Below are 20,133 nucleotides of genomic sequence, written 5' to 3'. Positions count from 1 at the left end.
CTAGGAAGTCGGTCACAATGGATAATACTAGTAGCAAACACCAACATATATAGTTGATAGTGACTAGCTAGTGAAGTGGATGCAGAAATAGTAGACATCCTATTGGAGATTTTATAAATGCTTCAATTCAAGCATTTACCTTCAAACACATAGTACAAATGTGGAGCCAAGAACTAACTATGGTGCTAGCTTTTTTATCCTAATTGTCAACTGCTACTTAATTAGGTGTGTAGTTTAAACAGTTTACTGTTTTGAATCAATAACAATCTCTAAACAAGGGCATTATAACTCTATAGTTGATATCGTCACAAGTCAACAACAACAGCTGATAAGGTATACAGCATTTTAGTCCGAAATAGTTAGTTAGCTGACACTTTCTATATCTAGTATATCTAGTGGCTTAACTCTAACTAGTTCAAGGTAGCCAGGCCATATGAATTTACTACTTGACTACAGCTAGGGACTCTGTTCAATTCCCTTCCTCTCTGATTCGCCGCAATAGCTTAAACTCATATTAGGGCCCTTCTCATCAGTTTTCATTAGGAAGAGAAAATATAGTTTACGATGACAAACAATATTTGAAAGCCTAAAGGAAAAGTTATATAGCACCTTATTAATTTCCCATTGCAAAGGTATTCAATTCATGCATATCTTGAAAGGAATTCATCTATACCGTCTTTTCAAAGGGTCTCTATTAGCCATAAAGGTATATATATACTTCAAGTTGATTATTCATATAAGCAATTAGCCCCGATCATAGTGTCTCTTCTTGTATCTCGTTATCTATTACTTGATAACATTTGACGTTTGATTTTATGTTAGTGATTTGTGTACTGTGTCTAAGTTATTAAGGTTGGACAAGATATCAGTAGGAACATATGATCTGAACCCATATGGCTACACGCCTACACATACGTGCACGAATTTGTAGGTTAATTTGTATAAGCCTTATGATCCAGTATGACTCTAGGACTATGACGTTTTACTATTGCACAAAGCAAAAGGCTCTCAAGTATAGCTTTTTAGAAGGTTGCAAATTGGTCTTGCGATATAAAGTCTAACTACTATGATTAATAATATACTTGTATATGCTATATGCATGTAAAACTAATTCATACATGCAAGTATATATGTATGACAACCAAACATTCTTGGTGAAAATGGCGGAGAACTCGTGATCACCTCGTGACTTTGAGGTTACAAGTTCAAGCCTACTATCTACATATGCTTATGAGTTATGAGTAGGGGATTTCTATAACTTTCCCATCTACTCTCAAGCATTGAACTGTGTAAATAGACTAACTAATCTATAATAGGGGATGAGTTCAGTAGGGTCTTTCTTCTTATTGATTAAATACAACTATATACGACAAGATATCCCATCATTCACAAGGGACTTAAGACAATGGTGCGGATCATACCTGTTATGCTACTCATTAGTAAACAAATTTTGGTGGATTTAGTATATATGTTATGGTGATTTATCTAAGTTCACATGTACAACATGTGATGTGGGCTCTAGTTTGTTAGTGTCTCCTTTGAAACAAACATAATTTGATGCCCAAATAAGGCTAAAACAAGAACGGGGGGTTACGCATTGAGTCAATGGAAATAATAATAGTAATAGCCACCCACTTTGAGTTTTGGCTATAAAGTACAAACCACTGAAAATAGAATCTTGATGATACAAGGAAAAGCTATTTTGGGCATACATACATAGGAATGAACAAGTACCTTATAGTGACAAATATGTACAAGTTGTACATGTTTTACATACTTGGGATATTAAAGAGTACTTTTCAATGGATATAAGTATTGACTTTTTTTTTTCCTTCTTCTTCTTAGAATCAAGATTAGTCTAGTTGGTTACAAGCTCACTTTCCATCCCTATGAGAAGGAGAGGGGTTCAATTCTCACCCCAAGCAACTAGGATCCCCAATTTCCCCCCTACTCGCAAGAGAATTCTCCTTACCCATTTTTTTTTTTTTAAAAGTATTGACTTGTATAATTGAACAAATTGAATCCCCTCCTAATTACTGTCATATGAGTATATGACAACAAACCTTTCTTGTAACTAGTACTGTACGACATATCAATCATTATCCTACCTCTGTTTCAAATTATTTAAAACGATATATTATATAATTATCCTAAACCTCGAAGAACCTTTTTTTAAGCATATTTTCGGAGGCATTAAGGAGTATGTCAGAGGTTTTTCATTAAATGACATGTATTATTGGTTGTTTCTGGCCAAGTAAACGACTTCATAATACAGTTTAAAACAACAATTAATTAACAGAGAAAGCTTACGGAGGAGCATATGATTATACACAACAAATCTTTAAATCTTCTATAAAATGATTTTCCTTCAAAATGATTAAATATTACATACCCTATAGTTTAATTTTAATACTGGCAATTAAGACACCAATTAATTGTATATTATTATTCTTTCATTTTTTTTTCTAAGCTTTATATAAAGATGACTAATAAATCAGCAATTAGGCTAAGAAATCCAGTTGTATTTTCAATTAAACAAGTATGTAATCTAAAGCTTGATTGTTGTTGTCTTATAAAGATTGAGAAGCCCCACTCAAAAAACATATCAGATCTATAGATAAGTTGCACAAGTGGCAGGTCCCATGATTAAAGGAAACACCCAACTTTAACAAACTTACGAGTAGGTTTCTTTTGTAAGTGTAAGGTAATGTCCCACTATTACATTACCAATTTTGTCTAATTACTCACCTTCAATAAGCTCCCCACACACATTATCTTTCCTTAGTAAGTTAAAGATTCTATACTAGTATATTATGTTTGTTTTATATTATTTACAATAATTAGATATTTTTTACTTATATTTATATCAAATCGTTGTAAATAATATAAAACGGAGGTAATATTATACATTACTCCCCCAATTTCAATTTCATCAAAATAGTTTGTATGACACGCATGTATTAATGCACAACTATGACCATTAATTTTTGTAACTTTATTTTTTTTACGGGTAATATTTTTAATTATATATTAATAAAAAAAATTATAAAAAGTTGATAAAAAGAAAATCAATAACATAATACTAAAACAGACACCAAGAATGACACATGTCACTTTCTAACCGGTGTCGTTTTTTCCCTCCAAAAACCTTTTTCCAAAAATAATTATTATTCTAACTTTATTTTTCTTTTTATATCTTTTTAATTGACAAATTATTTAAGACAAAAAAATTATAAATATTTAATTTATACTCCTTATATTATAATAGCAATTAAAGATTCTTATTACTAATATTAACATTATTTGCTTAAAATGATTTTTTTTCCTAATCTATTACACTCAAATGATTTAATTTATAGTATGAAATAATAAAAACATCTTTACTTTATAGTGCATCAAATCGACTTTAACACATAAATTTATAATTATAACTAATATATTTCTCTGTATATTAAAGGTGAAACCAAGATTGACATGTGTCATCTCCTTTATTTTTAAAAAGATTCCCACCAAGCTTTTTTTTTTTTTTTTTTTTTTTTTTTTTTTTTTTCGCCAAAGCTTCTTAGAGAATATTTAATACTAGGCGAAAAATAACGAACGCCACGGGGGCGTTGGATAAGATAGTTAAAACTAGAACTATTAAATTAAAATAAATGTTAATTACATCGATCGACGCGTGATTTTGACATGCATTCCCAAAGTAATACCACTTTAGGAAGTATTTTAAATGCTTATCTAACATCTCAAGGACGTTCGTTAGCAAGATCCTTAATACTATGCAATTATATTTCCTTTACTATTTGGTAATTATATTCAATTTATACACATTCATCAAAAATATTATTCTTTTATTTAATAAAATACAATAATATTTTCCTACATATAGCTTTGTGACGTAATATGTAATTATTTATATTAGTCGTGCATTATGTAATACTCCCACGATTTTCTGTAGTATGATATAATTTTATTTTTACTATTATAATTATGAATTTTTCATCTTATTTTGCATGAAATTAGATTATTTTTATATTTAAATATAGTGTTAAACTAAAAATAGATAGTGAAAATTACTGTACATGACACATAACCTAATCTAGTGTACTATAAAGTTTAACCCCAAAACATATTACATGACATGATTTGATTTTTATATAGTGGTAGAAAAATTATACTTTAAGTGCAAAAGTCAGTGTTGCAATTAATCTAAGACAATGGTAATATTCCTCCAAAAAAAAAAAAAAAAAAACAATGGTAATATACATTACAAAATTACAACTTACATTATATGACTATTGCTACACAAATTTTAGATGAAACCATTAATAAAGTGGTTAATTTGGCGAAGTTTAAAATACTACGTAGAAACATTTCCCTCTAGTGTTACAAACCCCTTTCAAACAATAAGATCCTCCAAGAAGCCCTTCAAAATCAAAGGTTTTGATCCAAACAACTCTTTTAAACCTCCCTTAAACTATTCTTTAGCAAACACTCATATAAGAGGTTTTGAGTTTTTACAAAATCTAGAAGGGGTCAAAACTCTAAACTTCTCTTTTTTCTCAAAACTCTCTTTGCCAAATATCCCTAATAACTTCCTACATACTACTAAACTTCTGTTAAATTCTCGTCCATATAATGCTATATCCTTGGCCGCCTGCCTGCAAAAATATGGAAATAAGACAGATCTTTCTCCTATCTTGTTTTGTGACATTAATACTTAGCTTAATCTTGCTCAAAGCTGAGTTCAAAAATAAAAGAAATATTATCGAAAGCATGATCAAGTTTTATTCTGCTTATAGACTCGGACTTTACTCTAAACCTAATGCAAGCATCAAATTCTTTATTTCACTCAAATCTATCTATGAGTTAAAACAAGCATAATTCAACATATTACATCCTAAAGATAATCAAAAGGCTCTGTTTATAACAGCAGAAGTATCGAGTCAATCGATGCTGATTTCCACACACTTGTTAGAATTTGACTATGGAAGGAATGGGAAAGACAGAAATCAAAAAAGAATTGAGAAAATCACCGCCCATGAGCATCTTATTACAAGGTCTCTGACGGCATAGGTGAAAATCAGCGCATCAAATAATGATAATATCCCCAATATATATATGTGCTATTTTGAATTAGTTACAGGCATTGAGGAAATTCAGAACCCACCAGTAAAGTCATATCGTCATGGCATTCACTGTGTTCGGTAGGTGACCCAAATTTCAACATTCCAGCAAGCTTGCCTAGTTGCCTACAGAGGAGAAATCTTCTAACATACAATGTTTGTAAGACAATGCAATTTTGTTGCTTCTACAGGAAAGTTTAAGACAAACCTGCATGAGAAAATGGTAAACAAATCACTTATCAGACTATTGGAGAACGTAGTGGCTCGTTTGAGAAAAAAGCTTGCAAGTTTCCTTTCACATGTTCGTATAAATCATGGTAGGCATCGTCTGTGCAAGCAGCTAGATGAGGTGATAGCACAACGTTGTCTAATCCCAATAGCTCTTTCGGGATACTAGGCTCGTTCTCAAACACGTCCAGCCCAGCACCTGCTATTTGGCCTTCCAGTAAAAATTTCACCAGCTCTTTCTCATCAACTACCGACCCACGAGAAATATTGATGACAATTCCTTCCTTTCCCAATGCCAATAGTACTTCCCTGTTTATCATATGCCTCGTTTCATCAGTTAATGGACAGCATATTACAAGAACATCACTATTAGCTGCCAATTCATGGATGTCTGGATAAAATGAGTATGGTACAGAAGGCTTCTTTTTCCTAGAGGTGTACAATATCCTGCAATTAAAACCCGCAAGTCTTTTTGCAATCCTGGAGCCAATGCTTCCCAAACCAACGATCCCTATCTTCCTGCATCCGAGCTGAAACCAGATGATGCAAACAGCAGCAACATTAGGGAAGAAAGGACGGGTGAAGCTAGATGAAAATAGTGACTTGCTAATTAGGATGCTGTGAAAGTTAGAGTGACAAGTGTACCATCAAAGCTCAATACAGGCCATGCATAAAATTGTAGTGGATGATTATCTGAATGAAAGCTACACGAAGGCTATGTGAAATGGAATTAAAGATGACATGGTAAATGAAAACCGTGCATAACTTGTTGGGGTTCTACGGTTCTCTACCTTCTCTTCTACCTTTGAAAAAGAAACGGTAGGCTTATGAATGGCAGTTAGCTGTGCAGTCATGTATATGAACAACTGAGAGTCTGCTGACATATGAAAAGAAAATTTAACTTTGTTTTCATACTCTTCCAACACCCCAGCAGCCCAGCCAAAATTTCAAACTAGCAAACCCAAAGTTCAATGATTTAGTTTTTTACATTACAAAAAAGTTGGGTGATTTAACAGGATATATGACAATTTTTCTAAATTCAGAGGTATTCTTCAGTTCTTCTTCAAATATTATTCGCAAAACAAATTCACAAAGACAACTAAGGTAATCCCTTCAAAGATTATACATACTGGGAAAAAAAACATTGATCATATTAGAATCATGATGATATTCATCAGTTACTTAAAAATCAAAATGAAGTGAATATATTTCCACAAGTGAAGTCTTGTAGAGAGTTTAATTAGTGTGGTAGTCTGGTTGAATTGATCATTTCATAACACATTGGTTGAATTGAGTTGACTTTGGATTGATCAGAGTCAGGTTAAAACTATGGATTGGGCGCCAAATGTATAATTCTGTTAAAATTTGTATCGTGCTCAAACTAGTGTTCTGGGCTGATAATATTAATCGGAGATTAGTCATATCTATTTTCAGGTAGGGTTAGCTACAATTCGATCAATTAAACTGAAATTATTAGCATTGCCTAACAAAATACGAAGAACTAATCCAACAATAACTCCCCATGCCATTAATAAACTTTAGTTAATAGCAATTGAATACAAATAAGAAACTAGGGTTTTGAATTTGCATATTACCCGATTACCCAACGGAAATGCACCAGAAACGCTCCAATTTCCGCGGCGAACGTAACGATCAGCGGCAGAAATCTTCCGGAGAACGTCAATTAGAAGACCAACGGAAGAATCAGCACAATCAGTGGAGAAAACGTCGGCGGCATTAGCGACGGAAATGCGACGGCGGCGGCATTCGTCAAGGTCGATGAAGTCGACACCAATGGTGGAGGTGACGATACAACGGAGGGAAGGTAAGTGGTCGAGAATGTCGGCGGCGGTGATTCGAGGGCCGAGGCTGGTGACGAACATGGCGGTGACATCGTCGGAGGAGTTCTCGGCGGCGAGGAACTCCGGGAGAGAAAGTGGGGATTCGAAGGATTTGAGGAAGTTGAAATGGTGAGAGAATTGGGATTCGAAGCGGTGGTAGATTGGTGGTGGAGGTTTTAGGAGGAGCACTTTTGGTAGATTTTTGGGGTTTGAATTGTGGGGTTTTGGGGTGGTTGTGTCCGCCATTGATGCAGCGGAGCGAGACATGTGTTTCAGGGTGATGTTCATTTTGGAGTTCAGTACTGTATATAGACTAGGACCATTAGCTCTTAGGTGGTATGCTGGTTTTATTACGACTTTGCCACTTAGGGTCGCTTCTGATTTACTGAATCGAGTTGAGCTGAATTGAATTGAATTGAATTGTTTATGAGAAAAGAAAATTAGGAATTGAACTGAATTGTTTATGAGAAAAAGAAATTAACAGCTGAACTAAATTGAATTGTTTATAAGAGAAGGAAATTATTACATGAACTGAACTGAAATTAAGCTGAAGAGAACATGCCCTTAAAATACAATCCATTGAGCATTAATGTGAACGTAATAACTATGAAGTGGCTTGTACAAGAGTATGTTATACGAAGTACATTTGATTCACTAAAATTGTGGACACCTTAATATGATAATGGCTCCTTACATATTGATAATTGTTTCATAACAAGTCAACAGAAGTGAGATAATGTTGATGTCTTATGTCTTTCATAAAAAAAAAAAAATAATAAAAAATGTTGATGTCTTAAAGGACATCAATCTCTGATCAAATCACAATCATGTTCTCAATCAAAGAAGATGTTAAGCGATGGAAACTAATTTAGGCCCTATTCTTTTGAGCTTTTGGGCAGAGGAGAGCAGATTTCAGCAGATTCATCATTATTATTATTACTATTACTATTACTATAACTATTATTATTACTATTACATTACTATTACTACTACTACTACTACTACTAATACTATTATTATTACAATTATTAATATGATCGCATTATTATTATAATCATTAAATATTATTATTAAATATTATTTAATCATTATTTTTATTATTATTATTAAAAATTAATAATTAGTATTATCTTTGAATATTAGTTATTATCTTTAAATATTAATTTTTATTATAAAAAATCAATTATTATTATCATTATTATTATTAATATTATTAATAATAAGTATTATTATTATTATTATTAAATATTAATTATTATTATTAATATTATAATTATTAAATATTAATTATTTATTATTATTATTATTATAATCCAATATTAATTATTATTATTAAATATTAAGTATTTATTATTATTAAAGATTAATTTTTAATTATATTATTATTAAATATTAATTTTTAATGATATTATTATTATTAAATATTAATTAATTATTATTATTTTTAAATATTAATTTTTAATATTATTATTATTAAATATTAATTATTATTTATTATTATTAGATATTAATTATTATTATAATAATTCAATATTAAGTATTATTTTTAAGCAGGGCAGGGTAGGGCAGATTGAAGCAGAGCAGAGCAGATTTCAACAGAGCAGAGCAACTCTAAAGAACAGGGTCTATGTGAATGAGATATGAGAGTGTAAAATTCAATTTATAGAGTGTCAAAAAAAATTTCTAGGTGTACCAAACACAGGTATAAGTCTTGTTGTGGACTTGTAGTGTGCTCCAGTATTAATTTCAAATATTCCGTTATTAGAGACTGGTGAAATTTTAGGCAATGGTACGTGTTAAAATGCAGAAAAAAATTGGTCTTTCGTACCAAGATAAGTTTTAATTGCTTTGCCTGCAGCTTTACATCATTTAAGGCTCACTTTGTATTGCTTGCAGCATTAATTTTAATCTAGCAAGTAGCAACAATTCAACAAAAAACACAGAATAAAACTTCAGCGATTTAACATGCATTTCTGACTTTCAACAGCAATCTAATAAACATACTTAAAAAATATGGTTGCTTGGTTGAACATAGAGCATTCAAATATAATTAAAACTCCAGCAATCCAAATTTGAACCTTGAAAACAACTTACTCCCCTGCTTCATATACATTTCTTCCTCTGCGAAAGCAGAGCGTGCAGGCTTCAAACTCAGAAATTAGCTAGACTTGTAATGCTGAGGTTGTTATTCAAGACTCTTGGTTTTATGACAATATTGTCATGACCTCTCCCTACCATCTTCATATCTTACTAACAGAGGAAGAACCTTCTGTATTCGGCTAGAGTATGACCCGTGAAACAAGGTCTTAGCCTCTTAGGATTTATCCATCCGTGACTGGAGAGAGTAATGGTTTGTTTGAAAAGAAAGCTTGGAGATTTCCTTTTGCAAGCTCAAAAACATCACGAAATGACTCGTGAGTTAAATAGGCTGCATGAGGTGACAGAACAACATTGTCCATTGCTAGCAGCTCTTTCGGCACATTAGGCTCTTTCTCAAAAACATCCAATCCAGCACCAGCTATCTTACCTTCAACTAAAAACCTCACCAGTTCATTTTCGTCTATTATAGGCCCTCGAGCAATATTAATGATGACACCTTCCTTCCCTAATGCTGTTAGCACTTCTTTGTTTATCATATGCCTGGTTTCATCAGTTAAGGCACAACTTAAAACCAGGGCATCACTGTTAGCTGCTAACTCGTGAATGTCTGAGTAGTAAGGGTATGAAACAGATGGTTTCTCTTTTCTTGAGTTGTACAGAATTTTGCAGCCAAAAGCCTCCAATCTTTTCGCAATCCTACAGCCTATGCTTCCCAATCCGACAACTCCTATCTTCTTCCCTTTTAACTGCATGTTTAATTGTAATTAATATATGCAACACAACAAGCTAAGAATCTCAGATACCTCAAAAATGTACAAGAAAATTCAAATAGCGTGCTGTCTTATTTGATTCATCTCGATATATATAATATATTCTACAAACAAAGGATGTATGCAGGACTGTAGGAGTTTTGCAAATGCCTTAACTTTTAAAATGAATGAATTGCAGACAAAAGTGTTAGATAAGATGATATTACCCTTTGACCCAAACAATACAGTCCATCAGTAGAACACCAATCACCTCGTCGCACAAACCGATCACCAGCAGACACCTTACGAAGAAGATTAATAAAAGAGCTACTGCAAAGTCGGCACAATCATCAGAGTAAGCATCATCAGCATAGGATACAGCAATACCACGGCGACCACACTCTTCAAGGTCAATATGGTTGAGGCCAGCAGTGATGGTGACAATGCAACGGAGGTTAGGAAGGTGATCAAGTACGTCAGCAGCGGTAATGGGAACGTGGCCACCAATGAGCATGGCGGTGACACCAGAGGAGTTTGCAGCAGCAAGGGATTCAGGCAGGGGAAGTGGGGATTTGTAGGCCTTAATGAAGTGAAAATGTTTAGAGAATTCGGCCTCGAAAAGGGAAAAGAAATGTAATGGATTGAGAATGAGGACCTTTGGAAGATTTTCCGGCTGAGGTTTTCTAGTGATCTCCATTGGTATGTTGATAAAGATGATATTTTGTGGGATGAGGTGTGGCAATGTTGCTTTTATTTGTATTAATGATAGAGGATTTGTTACATCTTAGAGTTGTGCAATAATTATTGAAATTACCTAGTATAAATTTGTTTGGATTTATAATTTAATTCAGTGAACTTGTACATCTAAGGAGAGCCTATTATGTACATCCGGAGTCATTTGTTAATTCAATAAATAAATAAGAAAATATATTTGCTTATTTGTTGATTAAATAAGCAAATGATCTCGAGTGTACGGTACGGGTGTATATAACGAATTCTAACATCCAAGGCACAAATCACAAATAATAGAGTATGAAGAGTGAAGAAGACTACAATGTACAAGTATTACTTTCAAATTTCAATTATTCTGTAAGTAGCCTACCTTAGGACACATAAGAGTTGTAAAAAGTATGTACATCAATGATTAATCTAACCAAATAATTAGCTATTACTCTATTAATTACGTACTCCGTAGTACTCCATACAAATAATCACTAAACATTTAATACCTATAACTAGTGTGTAGCACGAGCGTTGCACCGGGTTACTACTTTTAAATATATATAATGACATAATGTTGGTAAAAAAAAGACTTAACATTGTCTTAATTTTGTTGAATCTATTCGTTTTTATTAATTTTTCTCTACGCTATATAATTATTTATGTGTTTACTTAAACATATAGTAATTTATGTGTGTATAAATAACATGAGTTACTATTGGGTAAGATGGTAAGAATGTAATCTCATATACATGAAGTCACATGTTCGAATCTTGTGAAATGTTTTTTTCATAGGTTCTATAAACAACAATCATCATAGTATAAATAAATTGTTAATCAATAATCATCCATCATTATTTTTAGGAAATTTTGACTTTTGCTACCTCTAAAACACATGCATTTCACTTTTGCTACTTAGGAAATTTTTTATTTTATTTTACTACCATACAAATGACATTTTGTTAAAAATCGCTACCACTTAACGGAATTTGTTAGAGTTCCGTTAAGTTTATTTTAAAAATAAATACATAATATAAAATAACAATAAAAATAAAAATAAAAAAAATAAAAAAAACCCAAATGCCCAGCCCTCCCTCCCGTCAGCCACCCTCCCCCTCCCCCTGTCGACGACTGGCACCCAAAGCTGCAGCCGGCGCCGACGACCCCCTTCCACATCCTTTCCCCCACCAACACAGCCCAGCCCCTTCCCTTTTCCCCTTCTTGCTGCCCGACCTCAACCACCACACCGATTCAGTTCAATTCCAATTCAATCAACAATTCCAATCCCAATCCCAATTCAAATTCCACCATTAACAAACGGTTTGATGACGACGACGATGATGATGATGTTGGTGATGAAATTGAGGAATTTTTGGATGAAATTCGATTGAAATTGAATCAGAAATCAAGAATTGGAAGCAGAAAATGAGTGATTTGGGGAGTGGGAGAAGAGGAGAGAGAAAGAGGAGTTGAAAAGAATTTCTTTACTCTTTAATTATAATTTGTCTCGTTTGTTCATTCATCCTTCTACATTATAGTGTGGTTGTTGTTAATGATGCATGCCTGCATTTACCGAAAGCAAATCAAATATTGTTAACTGCAGATTCCAGTACGTCCATACAATCATGACGAATATGAAAGATTTTTACCAGTGGCTTTTCCTTACAATCATGACGAATTGGGGTTGAAATGAGGAGATCGACAGTAGAAGAGAGAGAGAAAAAGGAGGAGGCTGGGCTGTGGTGGCTGGGGTCGGGGCAGCAAGCAAGGGAAACGGGAGGGGGCGGGGTTGGGCTGAGTAGGTGGGGGAAAGGGAGTGGGATGGGTTTGCCGGTAGGGGGGAGGGGGCTGGGTGGCTAACAGGACTACGAGAGGGGCTGGGCTTGGTGGCTGGTCTTTTTAAAAAAAAAATTTTGTTGGCTGATGGGGAGGCAGTTAGGGTGGCTAAGGAGGGAGTGGTGGCCGGAAGGTGGTAATGAGGGTGGCTGGATCTCACTAACAGAATTACCAACTGAAAGTGTTAAGTGGTTGCGATTTTTAACAAAATGTCATTTGTATGGTAGTAAAATAAAATAAAAATTTTCCCGGATAGCAAAAGTGAAATGCACGTGTTTTACAGGTAATAAAAGTCAAAATTTCCTTATTTTTAATAATTTTTGTTCCAAACATCCCAAAGACCAAAGTCGATTATTTATACATATAGAGTGATTAAATAGAGTAATAATCACAATTCACAAGCGATATCAATCGATGAGGTCTTAGCCGAGTAAATGAAGCACGTATAAAAGAGCATAGAAAGAGGAATCAAAGTTAAAAGATGAAATTACCCGATTACCCAAGCAATAATCCCCCTTATCACTCCAACCACCTCTTCGCACAAACCCATCACCGGCAGTTACTTTCCGAAGCACGTCAATCAAAAGAGCCACCGCATGATCAGCGCAGTCATCGGAGTAAGAATCTCCGGCTGAAGCGACGGCGATACCACGGCGGCGACACTCAGGGAGGTCGATCTGATTAAGTCCAGCAGTGGTGGTGACGATAAAACGGAGGTTTGGGATGTAATCGAAGACGTCACGTGCATTTAAAGGGACGTGTCCACTGGCGAGTAAGGCGGTGACTCCGGCGGAGTTTGCGGCGGCGAGGAAGTGAGGGAGCGGAAGAGGTGAATCGGAAGCTTTGATGAAGTGGAAGTGTTGGGAAAATTCGGATTCGTGGACGGTAAAGGCTGGTGGTGGTTTGATTATGAGGACTTTTTGTAGTGGTGTTTTGGCGTCAATCGACATTGATGAGATAGAAATGTAATGGTCAAAGGAAGGTTGGTTTTGTATGTGGATTTATTTTTAATTCACAATTCTGTTGGTTCTAACTTTGATTAATGTGTGGACGGACAATCACGGTATTGGGGTCTTGTATGGTATTGCACTATAGCTTGTTAGGTAAGGCCGTAAGGGTGTCAATTTGGGTAAATGACGTGGTTAATTAGGTCGAGTCAAGTCGGGTTTAATTTAAGTTTGAGTTATATTTCTTCTACTCCGTATATTTTATTACTCCGTATTTGCTTCATTTTTTCGTAAGCAAAATTTTAGAAGAAATAGTATAAAGTAATAAAATATGAAAAAAGTAGGATTAGTGGAAAAATAAAGTATAGTAATTGAAATTTGGAAGGAAAGAGAATATGAAAACGTTAAAGTATAATAGTTGGGGCCTTGGGATCCACTAGGAAAGGAAAAAAATATAGTAAAATATTGTAAAAGGCTTTTAAAAAAGGAAATTGAGAAATTAATTAATTATGGTTGTAAACTTGTAAAAGAATAGTGGAGCAAGTAATAAAAAAATTTAGATTTAAGTTACTATCTAAATTGGGTTACTTGTACAAAGCACTTACTTCCTCTATTTCATAACAATCGCAACACTTTCCTTTTTTTTTTTTTTTTATCTAAAGTGGGTTAGTTGATACGTTTATTTTTTGGTTAAGTTTTATACCTTATTTTTTTTAGTGTACTCCACTTGCTTTATTACTCTCTCCTTATGTATGGCTAAATTGAACGTGTCAACTAAATAGAAACGGAGGAAGTATGTCATATTTTTTTTCATGTAAAAATCTAAAATTAAGTTAATTGTTGGTAACTTGGTTTAATATATAAGTAAGTCTGTAGAAGACAAGATCTTCTTTGGATATTTCAATGTATATTTTCAACATTCGAAGTATTAGTTTTTCATGTTTTAAACTAAAGGATAGATATACAAACTACAAAGTACTACATCAAGGTTCACAATTGCATTAATTGAATGGTTGCATTTTCTTACCCAAAAAAAGAGAAAAAAAAATGAATTGCTGCATTTACTTTTTATTTTTTATTTTAATGGAATTGTTGCATTTGCTTTGACAACAAAGTTATTACGGAGTATAAATTTTTATTTTTTAGAATTAAGACATTTGGACTTCAATTTATCTCACAATCAATATTCCTTTATAAAATACACTGTATTAGCTAATTTTTCTATGACAAATAAATAAATAATTGAAATACCATTATTTCCTATCTCGTATATTTTCCAATATAATAACAATAATTGATAACCAAATAATGAAATGGAGTAACAATATTGAGCACCACTTAAAATTATTTGTGACGAAAAGTTGAAACAAATTTCCGTATAGTATAGTTGTATAAAACACGTTGAATAGGGCCGTTGTGCATGAATCACGAACCTATTTGTCTCTTGAATAATTGTGTCGTGTTAAGCTTAAAGCAGCTTTTTCCAGGGTGAGGTCAATTCATGACAACTTGCCAAGCTCTATATACACTCAATGAGGCTTCAAGCCTTGTAGGTCCGCTGGATACATTTTCTTGATCGTGCCAATACATGATTGTCATAGGCCTCCACATAACCCAATTTACCGCCTCTCTAATCTTATTTGCTACGGATTACTTAGTAATACTTTTTCCGTTTTTTAATAGTTGCAACACACACTTTTTCACGATATTTAAAAAATATGGGGTTCACATTATATAATACACTTGAAATGAGGTGAGTGGTTGTTAAGAGTATAATTTAGTAGGCCATGTGCTTTAAATAAGGGAAATAATACATATTTTTCCTAATATAACTTTTCATTTATATTAATCAAAAAAATATTTGGTGGTAAAATAAAAGTTTTAGAAATTTTGGTGGTATTTTTTGATTTTTTTTTGTGGTAAAAGTCAAAATATCCTTTATTTTATAGAGGTGAAAAAATTAAATCAACTATATTATGTGAATAGTGCAAAAGTTGAAGTGATGCATTTTTTAAAAAAAAAAATGGAGGGAGTATAAGAAAGTTCTTGGACTACCACATGAGTTAGAATTTTATTGATTAATATCTTGAAGATTTCTCATTGATGATGTTATTACTAATCTATTATTTCTGGCAAAAATGAGATTGTTGAGTGGGACAAGGAAGTGAAGCAGTTAACTGAGAGGCTACTGGGACTATTCTCTCAAGGACTAGGAGTGAAAGCCGAAAAATTACCAGAAATGTGCAGTCCAGGAGAAAGATTCATGTTTGGACACTACTACCCACATTCTCTCAAGGACAGTTGGGATCGCGTGCCATACAGATCCAGTTCTCTTCACTGTGCTGCTGCAGGATCAAGTTGGTGGGTTGCAAGTTAAACATCAAGGAAATTGGTTGAATGTCACACCAGTTCATGGTGCACTTGTTATTAATATTGGTGACTTGCTTCAGGTATATCAAACATAGCTTTATTTTGAATGCATGTAATTAAACCTCTTTATTACGAGTACTTAATTCAGTGTTTCAATTTCTTAAAACAAACGCTGAATATAATGGTTTTGTGTCTTTCTCAGATCCTCTCGATCGAATGATAAGTGTAAGAGTGTAGAGCACCGAGTGTATGCTAATCCTCAGCATCAAGCACGGGTGTCAATCCCCGTGTTCTGCAACCCTAGCAAGAGGGATGACCTGTATGGACCATTACCAGAGATAGTATCACCTCAAGAGCCTGCACATTACCGGCACTTCACATACTCAGAATTCATTAACAGGCTTTTGAAAAAGGATCTGGATGGAAAAACCTTGCTCAAATTCTTCAGTTTGGAAAACTAGTGATTACTCAGCTCATCTCAATTGGGATGATTTCTGATCATGCAATTGCTCGCCGTGATTGCGTAGTTAATTTATGGATCATTTGGTTCTGTTGTTGTACTGATGTATACTCTTTCATGCCAGTATTGTGGTGGTTAACCTCTATCTTAAATAAGGTTGTCAAGCTGACAGAATTTTGGAGGGAATGATTACTTAAATATTTATTTTTAGTGATATAAATGTTTGCACGCTATTTTTAAGTATTTAAAAAGTAGACAATTATTCATCAGGATAAATAAGTAAATAATATTTTTTAAGGATATAAACTTTTTAAATGTAGAGAAGAGGAAATTATGGATCTCATTTGTATGAGTGAAAATCAAACTCCTCTCACTTAGTTGAAAGGAGGGCCTTCAATTGCTAAGCCAACCTTGATATTGATAGTTAAGTATATGAACTTGGAACAAAGTTTGAGGAAAGGTAGAGGCCAAAGAGAACTTTAACTAAAGAAATGCTAAAATAAAAAATATACATAATGCAAGTGGGGTTAATGAGATAGAAAAATAACAATAAAATTGGCCCCTATCAAACAACAAAAATAAGATATGGAGTAATAATGTAATAAAAAACAGATGAGAATAGTATTATCATTAGTCATAAACAAAAATTACTCCGTATTTAAAATAGATGAAAAATGTTAAGTATACTTTATTATTAGTAGACCGCTTTTACGAGTCACTAACTGACTACACGTCTACACTTTTACACTACGAGCTTGTGACCTCTTATTCCAATCTAGAGTTTCTAGACTGTACAATTTGTTGATAAGTTCTCGCGAGTATAAACAAAACTGGTCCGCAAATTAGAGTTGCGTAGCCTACAATATATAAACCATTAAGTTCCGTATTAATCTCATTTTTACCTAAGTTGAAAATTCACACCAAAAATTGACCATTACTCCTCCTTAAAACTACTTGTATATATCATCCCTATTCCCAAAATTAGATCACCCCCTCAAAGTCCTTACACAATTACGCCCAAATAAGAAAACAGGAACTATAATGACATCAGTTAATTCCGGTATTCAACCGGTCATCTTAGCATTCGACCGTCAAGACGAAGTCAAAAAATTCGAAAACACAAAACTAGGAGTTAAAGGCCTAGTGGATTCAGGTATCACCCAAATCCCTTCCATCTTCCACCACCCTCCAGAAAACCTGGTCGATACGGGAAACTCAGCACCCGACACGGGATCGGGTGCTGACCCAATTCCCGTTATCGACCTATCATGTCCAACACCAGAGGTGGTGGACCAAGTCCGTAAAGCTGCGGGTACGTACGGGTTTTTTCAAGTGATAAACCATGGAGTCCCAGTTTCTCTCCTTGATCGCCTCGTAAAAGCGGTCAAGGCATTTCATGAACTCCCGGCTGAAGAGAGGATGAAGCATTACCGGAGAGATATGACAGCCGGTGTTAACTACTTTTCGAACGTTGATCTCTTCGTATCAAAAGCTGCCAGCTGGAGGGATACGTTGCAACTTCGCTTGGGTCCTATTATGGCTGATGTTAATGCTATTCCGGATATTTGCAGGTAATAATGCTCATTTTTGTTAGCTTTATCTATAACGTTACATGTTTTAATTTGTGACTCAGAGTTTCGTGTTGGATTTTAATTCATCTTTTTGTTTGTCATTGTGTGTTTTTTTTTTTTTGGGTTTGGATCGTCTTTTGAATTTTCGGGTTTGAGATAAGTTTTACGTAATTATTTTATTTATAGATCATTTCTATTATATAATCAATTACGAAGTACTATAATTAATAATGTAGTACGAGTAGCGTAATTGAACAAAAATATTAAGCGACCCATGAATATCTTGGTGGTGTAACTACACGTCTCTACAAGACTACAATGTTCTTTTTTTTTTTTTCTTTTTTTTTTTCGCGTAATTATAAGTACAAGAAAATTCTTGCCTTCTCGGGCTATACCCTACAAGTTTGAATTTCGTTGATTAATGTTTGTAGTACGTTGCAACTTTACAATGTCCTTTGTCATTTGATCTAACTTCGTGGACAACTTAATTTTAGGACCATATTTGATTCACCTGAACCCAAATTATTCGGCATGTTAGATGATTAAATTTGATATTTCTTCTTTGATAAACTAATTTAGAATAAACATGACCTCAACCTAATCTTGATACGACTCGAGAAAAAAGACATGTTAGCTACCGTGACCTTAGCCACCCTTGTCATCTCAATCACTTTTTTTGTTTATTTGTTTGTTTGTTTATTTATTTTTTTTCTAAAACAAAACTGCAAGTTATTGAATTCTAAACTTGCTCAGAAGCAGTCCACTCACTAAAGCCGCAATGTCCAAAAATTTTCCCAGAATTAGATTAGTCCACTCTATGATATGGATATCTATATTAATCCTAATATTCAACTTTTAGTTGGTAGGAGTAATATTTTTTTATTTGTTGACAATCTTGACATTGGTATTAAGCAGTTTATTACGGAGTACTCAACTATGAGTAATTTTTCGTCTCTATTTGTTGTTTCTAGTTTGACTCTTTTATTTTCCTCGTCTATCAAAAAGAATCTAAAAAGACGGAAGGAGTAAATGGTTATTTTGGACAATTGGATACATAAGTACATAAATTACCCCTGTCCTGTCTAAAAGACTTTGTGAACTACCATTCTTGTTGATGTATATCCTAAGCATCATGGTAAAAGTACCAATGTTACGTATTGTGTTGAAACCTTACAAGTTGATTGATTTCCTAAATATTGGGTTTCATTGATGATGTTATTTCCAAATTATTAATTGTGGCAGAAATGAGATTCTTGAATGGGATAAGGAAGTGAAACAGCTAACTGAGAAGCTATTGGGACTATTCTCTCAAGGATTGGGAGTGAAAGCCGATAAGTTGGTAGAGATGTCATGTTCAGGAGGAAGAATCATGGTTGGACACTACTATCCTTATTGTCCCGAGCCTAACAAGACAGTTGGGATCGCGTGCCATACAGATCCCGGTGTTCTCACTGTGCTGCTGCAGGATCAAGTTGGTGGGTTGCAAATTAAACATCAAGGAAATTGGGTGAATGTCAAACCAGTCCATGGTGCACTTGTTATTAATGTTGGTGACTTGCTTCAGGTATCAAACATAGCTTAATTTTGACTGTAAACCTATTACTTACTGCAGGGTTTCAGTTTGTTAAAATACTGGTTGGCTTTGTGTCTTTCTCAGATCCTCTCGAATGATAAGTACACGAGTGTAGAGCACCGAGTGTATGCTAATCCTCAGCATGAACCACGGGTGTCAATTGCTGTGTTCTGCAACCCTGGCAAGAGGGATGACTTGTATGGACCATTACCAGAGATAGTATCACCTGAAGAGCCTGCTCATTACCGGCAATTCACATACTCAGAATTCATTAACAGGTTTTTAAAAAAGGAACTGGAAGGAAAGTCCTTGGCCAAATACTTCAGTTTGGAAAACTAGTGATTAATCATGTTCAGATGATTTGTGATCATGTAATTGCTCGGCATAATTGTGTAGTTAATCTATGAATCATTTGGTTCCGTTGATGTACTGATGTATACTCTTTCATGTCAGAATTGTGGTTAACCTGTATTTATCTTGTGCCTTCCATCACTAAACATGTTATCATTTTAATGAAAAACAGAACATTCAGAATTGTTGTTGATTTCGTTGATTTCTTTTGTTCACAAGTCATTTTTTGTTGAGGGTTTTAAATAAGTTAGTCAAGCTGAAGGC

General features: G+C 33.9%; 3 protein-coding genes across 3 annotated transcripts; 1 reads left to right on the top strand and 2 right to left on the bottom strand.

Annotated features, from left to right (window-relative positions):
• Positions 1–4,810: 4,810 nt before the first annotated feature.
• LOC145585665 (glyoxylate/hydroxypyruvate reductase HPR3-like) lies at positions 4,811–7,478 on the bottom strand. The gene is made up of 2 exons (XM_081642372.1): positions 6,947–7,478; positions 4,811–5,881 (listed from the first exon to the last, which is right to left on the bottom strand). The coding sequence occupies exons 1-2, from the start codon at positions 7,457–7,459 to the stop codon at positions 5,363–5,365; spliced, it is 1,032 nt and encodes a 343-aa protein (XP_081498498.1). The 5' UTR covers positions 7,460–7,478; the 3' UTR covers positions 4,811–5,362.
• A 1,547-nt stretch (positions 7,479–9,025) lies between these two features.
• Positions 9,026–13,622, bottom strand: LOC145586754 (glyoxylate/hydroxypyruvate reductase HPR3-like). Its single transcript, XM_081643661.1, has 2 exons — positions 13,089–13,622; positions 9,026–10,038 (listed from the first exon to the last, which is right to left on the bottom strand). Exons 1-2 carry the CDS (start codon positions 13,545–13,547, stop codon positions 9,514–9,516), a joined length of 984 nt encoding a protein of 327 aa, XP_081499787.1. The 5' UTR covers positions 13,548–13,622; the 3' UTR covers positions 9,026–9,513.
• A 3,726-nt stretch (positions 13,623–17,348) lies between these two features.
• On the top strand, positions 17,349–20,056 carry LOC145585664 (1-aminocyclopropane-1-carboxylate oxidase homolog 4-like). Its single transcript, XM_081642371.1, has 3 exons — positions 17,349–17,945; positions 19,188–19,509; positions 19,603–20,056. Exons 1-3 carry the CDS (start codon positions 17,416–17,418, stop codon positions 19,855–19,857), a joined length of 1,107 nt encoding a protein of 368 aa, XP_081498497.1. The 5' UTR covers positions 17,349–17,415; the 3' UTR covers positions 19,858–20,056.
• The last annotated feature ends 77 nt before the right edge of the window (positions 20,057–20,133 follow it).

The sequence above is a fragment of the Chenopodium album genome, chromosome 16, assembly GCF_948465745.1.
Source record: "Chenopodium album chromosome 16, dcCheAlbu1.1, whole genome shotgun sequence".
Classification (NCBI taxonomy): domain Eukaryota; kingdom Viridiplantae; phylum Streptophyta; class Magnoliopsida; order Caryophyllales; family Amaranthaceae; genus Chenopodium; species Chenopodium album.
This window is presented reverse-complemented; position numbering and strand designations above follow the sequence as displayed.